This window comes from Molothrus ater, chromosome 6, assembly GCF_012460135.2.
Source record: "Molothrus ater isolate BHLD 08-10-18 breed brown headed cowbird chromosome 6, BPBGC_Mater_1.1, whole genome shotgun sequence".
NCBI classification, from domain to species: domain Eukaryota; kingdom Metazoa; phylum Chordata; class Aves; order Passeriformes; family Icteridae; genus Molothrus; species Molothrus ater.
In genome coordinates, this window is record NC_050483.2 from 16,811,296 (window position 1) to 16,823,762 (window position 12,467).

Below are 12,467 nucleotides of genomic sequence, written 5' to 3' on the forward strand. Positions count from 1 at the left end.
GAGCACAATTTATTTTCAGGAAGACATGATTCCAGCTTCTCTAGGGTCTCTGCTTTCTTTTGCCAGTGATCATATCCTTAGCTGAGTTGCCATTGGGAACCAAGTGATACAGCCTGCTGCAATTGGGAGCCATATTTTCTAGATTGTTGGAATTGGGAGTCAGGTGCTGCAGTGGTTTCTGAAGAGCAACCATTCACACACTGGCAGTTTTCCACATAGAGATAGGTATAATTTATGCTGGTTCCATTTTGGCAAGTCAGGGTCACATCTCTTGTTTGAGTGCTGAGTTCCTGGCAGCAACCACACTTGTGTTCCATCTGGTTTGCTTCAAGAGAGTACCTGTGTTCCGCCAGGGGAAAAAATGCGTCTGGTTAAAAACACACAGTGTTTTTAAATAAAAAACCCTCAGTGATTTTTGTGAGTGTTTGGCTTGGTTTTGGGTTTTTTTTTTTTAATCCTCTTTTCCTCCTTGTCACACACACTTATGAAAGTGATTTTCGTTGTCTTCAATATAGTGAAACTGTTCTTGCTTACATTGAATCCAATTCAATTCAGTGGAATCATATAAATACATTAACTTTGTTGCTGTTCTGCAGTCACAGAATCATGTAGGTTGGAACAGACCTTTCAGATCATCGAGTCTAAGCATTATCCCAGCACTACCCGTCCACCACCAAACTGTGTCTCTAAGTGCCATACCTATCTTTTAAATACTTGAAGGGATGATGACTGAACTGCTTCCCTCAGCAACTTGTTCCAGTGCTTGACAACCATTTCAGTGAAGAAATATTTCCTAATATCCAATCTAAACCCTTCCTGGTGCAACTTGAAGCCATTTCCTCTCATCCTTTCACTTGTTACCTGGGAGAAGAGATCAACCCCCACCTCACTACATCCTCCTTTCAGGCAGTTGTAGAGAGTGTGAACATTTCCCCTGAGCCTCCTGTTCTCCAGGTTAAACACCTCCAACTCCCTCAGCTGCTCCTCAAGACTTGGGCTCCAGACCCTTCCCCAGCTCTTTTGCCCTTCTCTGGACATGCTTCAGTACCTCAATGTCTTTCTTTCAGTGAGAGGCCCAGAACTGGACACAGGACTCGAGGTGTGGCCTCACTATGGCCGAGTACATTGTCCTGGTCCTGCTGGCCATACTGTTGCTGATCCAGGCCAGGATGTTCTTGGTCGTCTTGGCCACCTGGGCACACACTGGCTCATGTCCAGCTGCTGTCACCAACGTCCCCAGGTCCTTTTCCACTGGGCAGCTTCCCAGCCCCTCTGCCCCAGCTGTCTGGGGTGGTTGTGGCCCAAGGGCAGGACACAGCACTAAGCCTTATTGAACCTCACACAATTATTGATAAAGATATACAACAGGATTGGCTGCAACACTGAGCCCCAGGAACCACCACTGGTGACCATCCCCCAGCTGGAGGTAACTGCACTCAACATCACCCTCTGGACCTGGCCATCCAGGCCATGAACAATTTTTTATGCAGTGAACAGTTCACCTGTCCAAGCTATGAGCTCCCAGCTTCTCCAGGAGAGTGCTGTGGGAAGTGCTGTAAAAAACTTTATACAATATCCACAGCCTTTTCCTTGTCCCCTAAGTGGGTCACCCTGTTCTAGGAGATCAGGTTGGTCAAGCAGCAGCTGCCTTTCCCAAACCCATCCTGGCTGATCCCCTTATTACCCTGTATGTACTCCATGATCACACTCAAGATAATCTGCTCCCTGGCACCAAGGTCAGGCTGACAGGCCTGTACTTCCCTGGATCCTCTCTCCAAACTTTACTGTAGATGAGCATCTCATTTGCTGGCCTGCAGCCATCTGGGATCTCCATAGTTAACTAGATTGTTGACAAATTATTGAAAGTAGCTTTGTGAGCACTTTCTGCAGCTCCTTCAGTACCCTTGAGTGATAAATTAACTTGACAGACCAGATAAAGGAAGCCACAGAGATGTTAAATGAATTTTTAGAACTTACATTGAGGAGCCAGGACAACTTCCTTCACAATATGAGACCTGAACAGGTCCAGAAGACTCACAGTCAGCATGGCGGATCACAGTTTCCTTGGTGTAAGGCTTGCAGCTTTTAGCTTCATAAAAAGGGGGGAGGAGAGAAAATATACTTCAGTTTTCTAGTTCTGAACTAAAGGAATTGTAAACCAGTTTCAAAGTGCTTGATGTCTGATTACAGAGAATCTGCAGTATGTGATGGGATGGGTTCTGTGTAATATATATGGAGTTGTCAGATTATTCTTTGATTTCAGCTGTAAAGTGCCTTTGGAAGATAATGCAGAGGCTTAAGTATTGCTGGTTTGACTTGTGGTATTCAGTATCAGGAAAAAAACTGCGTTTTTCTTTTGAATAAACAGTGAAACACAGGATCTTCTTAAATAGACTATGTCAAAACAGGGTGAGTGAAGAATCTTTCCATCCACTCAAAGACAGTTACAGGTTGAACAGAGTGCTCTTCAGGCAGAACACATAAACACAGCATTACTTACGTTTACATATTTTGCAGCAGCCATCAGATGTAATCTCTGTTTCGTCCTTTGTAAAAGAAGGAGGATTTGTATTAGTACATGGTTGACAATCATGAATAAGTATATTAGTTAGCACTACTGATACTGGGCAGAAGGCTTCTCCGGGATGAACCCTGAATGAAACAATGGATGACTTACTGTCCTCACCACAGGAGTCTTCAATACTTGTAGCCTCATAAGAAAATACTATGCTTTTCTTATTATTAATCATAGAGCAAGCCTAGTTTCATTCTTAAGACATTCCTGCAACTTCAGTGGAAGTGATTTGTTGTATTCTTCCTTGTGCCTCCTTGTTCACTTAAACTGAATTGAGTCAATGAAAGACTGATAAAAACTTACAGGATCACACTCTCCGGGGTCATGCTCAGGGCATACTCTTTTCGTTTGGACTGCAACAAACTGATCTTCAATTTTTTCACATTTGTAGTGGCTGCACTGATCGAGTGGCAGGATCTCATTAACCTAAGATTATATAATAAAAGCAAAAGTTGGTTTTTTTTTTCATTGTGATCAAGTATGTCTGAGCTAATTAAGTTCTCAGTCCTCAAAGATTCTCAGATGCTTCTGAACTTCTTTCAACTGGCAAAAATGAAATTCTACAAACTGTAGCTAGTTTGAAAGTTTAAATCCTGGCTCTGAACACTTAGACCATAAATTAGAAACCATTGCTCCATTAGCCACAAAAATCAAGAATTTGATACCAAATATTGTTGAACTCAGAAAGCTGATACATTGTTTTTCAAAGTAATTTCAGTATTTTATTTTTACCAGTAAGGGACATGAGTTGACTCTTAGCTGTTCTAACTTGTATGGGCTAACAGATCTGAAAATGAAAAGAATACTTACATTGAGGACATGAACAGTGTTGTTACTGAGTTTGACTTTGCAAGCTACTTCAATACACTTCCCACAGCACTCTCCTTCCTCAATCATGTATTGGTAACCCTACTCAGAAAGAGATGAAGGAGAAAGTATGTTGAACTGGTGATGGAGAATTCTAGTCTAGCTGACTGGGCAGCCTAGAGAACCTAGAGAAACTAGAGAACTCACCAGTGGGCAAGATGTCTCACACTGAACTGTTTCACAATGCATAATGTTTGCATTAGTCTCTGGATCCTTCTCAGAACTGCAGGTACACTTCTTACATGAATCGATTACTACTGACTTTCCAATCTGCAAGACAGAAAAAAATCCCAAAAAACATTCAAATGCCAACAGTTTCTGTGTAATATAACGGCAGAGTTGAAAGCATTGCTGAGAACCATTGAGGTATGCAAGTATGACAGTTCTCAAATTTTTTGAACATAGAGATTTTTTGGCTTCATGCCTTGCAGGAAAGCTCATATTAAGAGGAAACTAAATGAAGCAATGTAAAAGGGAGCAGTAAATTATTACATTAAATTAAGATTGGTCTGTATGTCAAATTATTTTACCAGCTTTTCAATTCTCCATTTAAGAATATTTTTCCTCTATCAGTTATCTTCAGTGGTTGTAAAACAATTATAATTTAAAAGCAGGGACTAAAATAGGCCTTTACATATGCAGATATCTAAGTTGAGATCTAAATTTACATATGGATTTTAGTCTTTCTGAAGTGTATCCCCAAAGACTCCAGTGCTAATATTTAAATTATGAGTTAATGACCTAAGTACCAATTTTAGCAAAAGGGTTTAGGTATCAAATCAAAAATGTTAGCTTTGGTTTTTTAAGGTTTTCTGGGCTTATTTCAAAGAGCAATTGAGTTTGGGCTATTCATCAGATTGTCTGGCAAAGTCATTCATTACAGTGAGAAGAAGCTTAAAAAGAAAGTACATCACTAAAAATGGTACACTCTTCTTTTAATACTACTCGATGAGGAAGACTTCTGTGACAAATTTGATTTTGACTCTAAATACCCAAACAACTTCCAGTTAAAGGCTAGAGAGAAAAACTCCCAAAAACATGTACTGGGAAAAGAACTTTCTCAAAGACTTATTTTGGTAGAAAGGATGTACTTTTCACTTCCAGCAATATACTGCCATATCATTCTTACCGTGTACAATGTTCCATTAATCACGCAGACATCAGGTATTGGTTCTAAAAAACAAAACAAAAAATTAATTCCAGAATAACTCAAATTGTGAGTCTTCCTGAGAAGTCAAGATGTTACCAGGTTTTGTTAGTAGCACAGAGAGTACGGAAAACTTGAATTCAATCCCCCTATGTGCTTAGACTTCATATATAGGGTAGCTGAATGTTTAAGTAAAGTTTCATCATTAAAATCAGCTGGAAGAGGTGGAGAGGAATGGCTTCAAACTTGAGCTATGCCTGAAAAATCCCTTTTTTGCCCTTTCAATATCTGGTTCAATTCAAATTAAATTAGTTGTTTCCTCCGGGAACCCTCAGCCTCCATGATAAACAAAGATGCTTCAGTTATTGATTCTTTATGACCTTTCAGAACATGGCTTGTATGGAAGATTGACACTGTGGAAAAAGGTATTCCTGCTAAGGTATTCCTACTAAAGGTATTCCCATATAATGTAAATCTGACAACATGGCAGAACCCATCTATGTCTTTCACAGAACGGCTTAAACTTGCCTGTTCCTTTGTTTTGACTTTACTTTTTCAGGCTTAATTTATGGGTACTTTTTTCTTTTAAGTCTTTTGCATAAGTATATGTACATAAAATATGTGTATATAAAAGTGTATGTTTAAAAATAAAAAAATCCTAGTTATATTAGTTTATTTTCATGAGCATCTGGCAAGAGTGTAAGTATAATTATTATTTTTCATACACTGTCAATTCAGTTGCTGATTACAATTCACTTTGTACTATTGCTTCCTGTTACTTGGTCTTCTAGTTAACTGTTAAGCTATTTAGTGACTTATTCTTCTGTTTATGCATCTTAGTTTAGTTGCATTTAGACTAATGTTAATGTGCTCCAATGTTCCATTAATAAGATGAAAAAAATGCATGGATAATATTTATAATTACAGGTACAAAGACAGTTGAGCTACATAGACCAGTGAATGTTCAAAATACTATTCTGCTCTCCCACCCATTCTCTTATTAAAATTAAATGAAAATTACATTTTTTTAAACAAAGCTTCAATGCATATTTAGCCAAAAATTGTTGTGTGTTCACTGAGACAGAAAAATTTAAGAAATATTTTGCTGTTATTGTGATACATTAAGAACTTTCTTAGATATTAACAGAAATGCAAATGTAATTGCCTGGAGTGATATTTATGCATGTATTTTTAATACTTACTGCATTCAAATTCAGGACAACATGGGTCTTTTTGTGGTATTACAGCCATGGAAACAAATCCTAGGTCACAAGTTGTTTGCTGAGCTGTTTGGCATGGGAGTGGCTGGCATTGTGCAGTAGCAGTGAGGGAATCACAGACACATTTCTGGCATTCATCTATCCACTCCTCTCCAGGCTGAAAATATTTAAATTATTTATTCTTAAATGCTCCTTTATCCTAGTTGTTCAGTTTTAACTTAAGATATATTCTCAAAATTAGTAGGAAATTCAGGTTGTAGTTGTTTTAGTACATTATTTAAGAACAGGTATGCTAAGAATAACCACAGAATTTTCTTCTGCATAAAAAGAATGGTATTTTACATTTCATGGCTTGTCTACTTATGTCTATGCAATTTAAATTACTTTTATTAAAACCAAAAATCTCTGCCATGGTCTTAGTGAGCTTTTCTACCAAGAGATTACTTAAAAGTCTGGTAATTCCAGGTTAAATAATTGTGTGCTGTCAGGTCATTTGTTACATGACCAACTTTATTATTGAGATACATAAAGGTTGATTTGAATTGGCTGTTAAAGGACAGAAATTGGTCTGGTTTTGCAACAGTGGTGTAATATAAAGTAGGGAGGGGAACCACCTTTCGTGCAGGATTGACATCAGTGCAGTTTCTTTCTACTGAAATTGTGGTGGTTGTTGCTGTGGTTGGTGAGGCAGCTTGTGATGTAGTTGAGGAGGCGACTGAAGGAGCAGGAGTTGTCAGATGACATGGCCCGTAGAAGGGCTCAATCTCACATTCCTTGCTGCAAAGTGCATAAAAATTACAGCCAGCTCTATCTGTTCTGTTGTATACCACTTCCCCTGCAGATGAAAATTGGAAAAGAAATTACAAGAATGAAGATAGATAGGGAGAAAAACCAAGAAAATATTGTGAAAATATGAAGTGTATTCATGTATAAAACGTTCTACGTTTAGATGACTTTGAGTGGTTATCTTTAATTGAATAGAGTCTTAGGGGTTTATATTGCTTATTAAATCTTTTATAATCATAAAATAAGATACTTACCAGGAGAAAATAAAGTTTCAAACACATGACAAAAGCATGGAGGTATTTTGCTGGATGTAATGGATGTGCTGGTGGAAGAACTGAAGGTTGAAGGAGTGCTTGTTGTAACATGGCTTGATTGTGATGTACCAGTTGAAGCTACAGTGGAGTACAAGTAATAATTTAGTTTGCAGGTACAGGATTTTGATCTAATAATTTTAACACCTTCAAGAGGTCTATTCAACATTCTGGCAAATCAAGTGCACATGTTTCCTGCATTCAAATATTTGAGCTATTCATAAGTGGAGATTATGGAAACTTTTTCATTGCACATTGAATAACATCTGGCCTTTGGCAAATCTGACAAGATTTACCTCTAACGTTTTGAAAAGTTTCACCTTTCCTCATTTAAGTAAGAATTAATACTATGAAGTTAACCAAGCTGACAAATATAAATACTAGTAACAAAGGGGGAGATTGATTAAAAATTGGTTTATGTGTTTTAAGGAATATAAATGGTCATGGATTCATATAATAACAAACTGGTGTAGGGAAAGAAGCCACAAAACACAAAGATATGAATGTTGGTCTAAAGAAAATGATGATTGTAAAATTTTAAAAAGTAGACAATGACATACCAGGACTGACAGTAGTGCTGAAGAAAGCTGTTATAACAATATTTTCTGCACTGGGAGAAAAGAATGTGATAAGAATTTACCTGTGGTAATTCCAGACTGAGGAAGAGTTGTAGTGAGCACAGATGAGGGGCCAGAAGTGGTAATTAATCTTATTTCAGGTGAAGTGGAGGCAGGGCTGGTGGTGGTAGTGACGATGGTGGTTTCCTCTCTACCTAAGGCTGTGGTGCTGGGGCCAGCTGTGGTGCCTGTTGTGGTTCTTATTTTAACTCCGGAGGATGTTGTGGGAGATGTTGGAGCCTGGGTTGCCACAGTGGAGGTTTCACCGGGAGCAGAGGTGGCAGAGGCTCTTGTGGTACTTCTCTCGGTAATCCTGGAGGTGCTGGCAGTGCTTGTGGCTGGTGTGGGCACTCTTGTTGTTGTTGGGATGATGATGGTTGTACCTTCAGTCTGAGGGGGAGAGGTGCTGGTGGTGGTAGCAATGATGGTTGTTTCCTCTCTGGCTGAGCCTGAGGTGCTGGGGCCAGCTGTGCTTCCTGTTGTGGTTTTTAGTTTCATTGGCTCTGTGTATATTGGGGTGACGATGGTGGTTCCTTGTGGTGAGAGGGTACTTGTTGTTCCTACGGTGGTTGTTATTACTTGCTGTGAAAGTGTGGGGACAGCACTTGGTGTTGCTGCAGGTCGTGTTGCTAGTGTGGTGGTTTCTGCTGGGAAGTATGTTGTGGAGATGCCTACAGTGGTTGCTGGGGTTGGTACTGTTGTCTGGCAGTGTTTTCGTTCACAGCACAGCACTGAGACCTCATAGTCAAAGCACGTGGGGTACTTGAGAGTCTGGTCCTTATTTCTGCACACAAGTCCCCTGTCAAGGCTGCAGTCAAATTTCTGTTCCATTATTTTCACAATTGTGTCAGGATAGTCTTTAGCTCGGCACTTGATGTCTCGTGGCTTGTCACACAACTCATACCCAGCAGCTCTGATGTTTTCAAATGTCTCTGAATCTCCATTTTCGCTGCCTGGAGTAGGGGAGTCCACATTAAACCACTGGGTCCAAGCACAGCGCTCCACAATGCAGTTGTCTGTGCTATTGGAGATGCGGATTGTGGTGGTGGCTGGCGTGGGCCCTGTTGTTGTGGGTGGGGTGGTGGTGGTGGTTGTGCTGGGGCCAGCTGTGGTGCCTGTGGTGGTTCTTAGTTTAACTTCAGAGGGTGTTGTGGGAGATGTTGGAGCCTGGGTTTCTACAGTGGAGGTTTCTCCTGGAGCAGAGGTGGCAGAGGCTCTTGTGGTACTTCTCTCGGTAGTCCTGGAGGTGCTGGCAGTGCTTGTGGCTGGCGTGGGCACTCTTGTTGTTGTTGGGCTGATGATGGTTGTACCTTCAGTCTGAGGGGGAGAGGTGCTGGTGGTGGTAGCAATGATGGTTGTTTCCTCTCTGGCTGAGCCCGTGGTGCTGGGGCCAGCTGTGGTTACTGTGGTGGTCCTTAGTTTAACTCTGGATGATGTTGTGAGAGGTGTTGTAGTCTGGGTCGCCACAGTGGAAGTTTCTCTGGGAGCAGAGGTAGCAGAGGTTCTTGTGGTACTTCCTGCAGTGATCCTGGAGGTGCTGGCAGTGCTGGTGGCAGGGGTAGGTACTGTTGTTGTGGGTGGGATTATGGCGGTTGTGCCTTCAGTCTGAGGGGGAGAGGTGCTGGTGGTGGTAGAGATGATGGTTGTTTCCTCTCCGGCTGAGCCTGTGGTGCTGGGTCCAGCTGTGGTTACTGTGGTGGTCCTTATTTTAACTTCAGATGGTGTTGTGGTTCTTAGTTTAACTTCAGAGGATGTTGTGGGAGATGTTGGAGCCTGGGTTGCCACAGTGGAGGTTTCACCGGGAGCAGAGGTGGCAGAGGCTCTTGTGGTACTTCTCTCAGTAGTCCTGGAGGTGCTGGCAGTGCTTGTGGCTGGTGTGGGCACTCTTGTTGTTGTTGGGATGATGATGGTGGTACCTTCAGTCTGAGGGGGAGAGGTGCTGGTGGTGGTAGCAATGATGGTTGTTTCCTCTCTGGCTGAGCCTGTGGTGCTGGGGCCAGCTGTGCTTCCTGTTGTGGTTCTTATTTTAACTCTGGATGATGTTGTGAGAGGTGTTGTAGTCTGGGTCACCAGAGCAGAAGTTTCTCTGGGAGCAGAGGTAGCAGAGGCTCTTGTGGTGCTTCCTGCAGTGCTCCTGGAGGTGGTGGTAGTGCTTGTGGCAGGGGTAGGTACTGTTGTTGTGGGTGGGATGATGGCGGTTGTGCCTTCAGTCTGAGGGGGAGAGGTGCTGGTGGTGGTAGAGATGATGGTTGTTTCCTCTCCGGCTGAGCCAGTGGTGCTGGGGCCAGCTGTGCTTCCTGTTGTGGTTCTTATTTTAACTTCAGAGGGTGTTGTGAGAGGTGTTGTAGCCAGGGTCGCCAGAGTGGAGGTTTCTCCTGGAGCAGAGGTAGCAGAGGCTCTTGTGGTACTTCTCTCAGTAGTCCTGGAGGTGCTGGCAGTGCTTGTGGCTGGTGTGGGCACTCTTGTTGTTGTTGGGCTGATGATGGTTGTACCTTCAGTCTGAGGGGGAGAGGTGCTGGTGGTGGTAGCAATGATGGTTGTTTCCTCTCTGGCTGAGGCCTGTGGTGCTGGGGCCAGCTGTGCTTCCTGTTGTGGTTCTTATTTTAACTCTGGATGATGTTGTGAGAGGTGTTGTAGTCTGGGTCACCACAGTGGAAGTTTCTCCGGGAGCAGAGGTGGCAGAGGTTCTTGTGGTACTTCCTGCAGTGATCCTGGAGGTGCTGGCAGTGCTGGTGGCAGGGGTAGGTACTGTTGTTGTGGGTGGGATTATGGCGGTTGTGCCTTCAGTCTGACGGGGAGAGGTGCTGATGGTGGTAGCAATGATGGTTGTTTCCTCTCTAGCTGAGGCTGTGGTGCTGGGGCCAGCTGTGCTTCCTGTTGTGGTTCTTATTTTAACTTCAGAGGGTGTTGTGAGAGGTGTTGTAGCCTGGGTTTCCACTGTGGTGGTTTCTCCTGGAGCAGAGGTGGCAGAGGTGCTTGTGGTACTTCTCTCGGTAGTCCTGGAGGTGCTGGCAGTGCTTGTGGCTGGCGTGGGCACTCTTGTTGGGATGATGATGGTTGTACCTTCAGTCTGAGGGGGAGAGGTGCTGGTGGTGGTAGAGATGATGGTTGTTTCCTCTCTGGCTGAGCCCGTGGTGCTGGGTCCAGCTGTGGTTACTGTGGTGGTTCTTAGTTTAACTTCAGAGGGTGTTGTCGAAGATGTTGGAGCCTGTGTTTCCACAGTGGAGGTTTCTCCTGGAGCAGAGGTGGCAGAGGCTCTTGTGGTACTTCTCTCGGTAGTCCTGGAGGTGCTGGCAGTGCTTGTGGCTGGCGTGGGCACTCTTGTTGTTGTTGGGATGATGATGGTTGTACCTTCAGTCTGAGGGGGAGAGGTGCTGGTGGTGGTAGCAATGATGGTTGTTTCCTCTCTGGCTGAGCCTGTGGTGCTGGGGCCAGCTGTGCTTCCTGTTGTGGTTCTTATTTTAACTCTGGATGATGTTGTGAGAGGTGTTGTAGTCTGGGTCACCAGAGCAGAAGTTTCTCTGGGAGCAGAGGTAGCAGAGGCTCTTGTGGTACTTCCTGCAGTGCTCCTGGAGGTGCTGGTAGTGCTTGTGGCAGGGGTAGGTACTGTTGTTGTGGGTGGGATGATGGCGGTTGTGCCTTCAGTCTGAGGGGGAGAGGTGCTGATGGTGGTAGAGGTGATGGTTGTTTCCTCTCTGGCTGAGCCTGTGGTGCTGGGGCCAGCTGTGCTTCCTGTTGTGGTTCTTATTTTAACTTCAGAGGGTGTTGTGAGAAGTGTTGTAGCCTGGGTTGCCACAGTGGAATTTTCTCCTGGAGCAGAGGTGGCAGAGGCTCTTGTGGTGCTTCCTGCAGTGATCCTGGAGGTGCTGGCAGTGCTGGTGGCAGGGGTAGGTACTGTTGTTGTGGGTGGGATTATGGCGGTTGTGCCTTCAGTCTGACGGGGAGAGGTGCTGATGGTGGTAGCAATGATGGTTGTTTCCTCTCTAGCTGAGGCTGTGGTGCTGGGGCCAGCTGTGCTTCCTGTTGTGGTTCTTATTTTAACTTCAGAGGGTGTTGTGAGAGGTGTTGTAGCCTGGGTTTCCACTGTGGTGGTTTCTCCTGGAGCAGAGGTGGCAGAGGTGCTTGTGGTACTTCTCTCGGTAGTCCTGGAGGTGCTGGCAGTGCTTGTGGCTGGCGTGGGCACTCTTGTTGGGATGATGATGGTTGTACCTTCAGTCTGAGGGGGAGAGGTGCTGGTGGTGGTAGAGATGATGGTTGTTTCCTCTCCGGCTGAGCCCGTGGTGCTGGGTCCAGCTGTGGTTACTGTGGTGGTTCTTAGTTTAACTTCAGAGGGTGTTGTCGAAGATGTTGGAGCCTGTGTTTCCACAGTGGAGGTTTCTCCTGGAGCAGAGGTGGCAGAGGCTCTTGTGGTACTTCTCTCGGTAGTCCTGGAGGTGCTGGCAGTGCTTGTGGCTGGCGTGGGCACTCTTGTTGTTGTTGGGATGATGATGGTTGTACCTTCAGTCTGAGGGGGAGATGTGCTGGTGGTGGTAGCTGAAGCCGTGGTGCTGGGGGCAGCCGTGGTGCCAGTGGTGGTTTTTAATTTTATTTCAGGGGTGGAGGCAGCAATTGTTGATGTTGTTTGAATAGCAACAGTGGATAATACTGTTGGAAGAGTTTTTTCTGTAGATAGAGTGCTGCTTTCCCAGGTGGTTGTGGAGGTGCTGGCAGTGCTTGTGGCTGGCGTGGGCACTCTTGTTGTTGTTGGGATGATGATGGTTGTACCTTCGGTCTGAGGGGGAGAGGTGCTGGTGGTGGTAGCAATGATGGTTGTTTGCTCTCCGGCTGAGCCCGTGGTGCTGGGGCCAGCAGTGGCTACTGTTGTGGTTTTTATTTTAACTTCAGATGTTGTTGTGGTTCTTATTTTAACTTCAGAGGATGTTGTGGGAGATGTTGGAGCCTGGG

General features: G+C 44.1%; 1 protein-coding gene across 1 annotated transcript in view; it reads right to left on the reverse strand.

Moving 5' to 3' along the window:
* Positions 1-2,444: 2,444 nt before the first annotated feature.
* Positions 2,445-12,467, reverse strand: part of LOC118687322 (mucin-5AC-like) — a 35,026-nt gene continuing 25,003 nt past the window's right edge. The window contains exons 32-38 of the mRNA XM_036384246.1: positions 10,132-12,462; positions 7,547-10,022; positions 4,572-4,615; positions 3,590-3,712; positions 3,386-3,484; positions 2,879-3,001; positions 2,445-2,465 (exon numbers count right to left, since the gene is read on the reverse strand). Coding sequence (XP_036240139.1) covers positions 2,445-2,465; positions 2,879-3,001; positions 3,386-3,484; positions 3,590-3,712; positions 4,572-4,615; positions 7,547-10,022; positions 10,132-12,462 — 5,217 coding nt within the window. The remainder of the gene's footprint in view (positions 2,466-2,878; positions 3,002-3,385; positions 3,485-3,589; positions 3,713-4,571; positions 4,616-7,546; positions 10,023-10,131; positions 12,463-12,467) is intronic.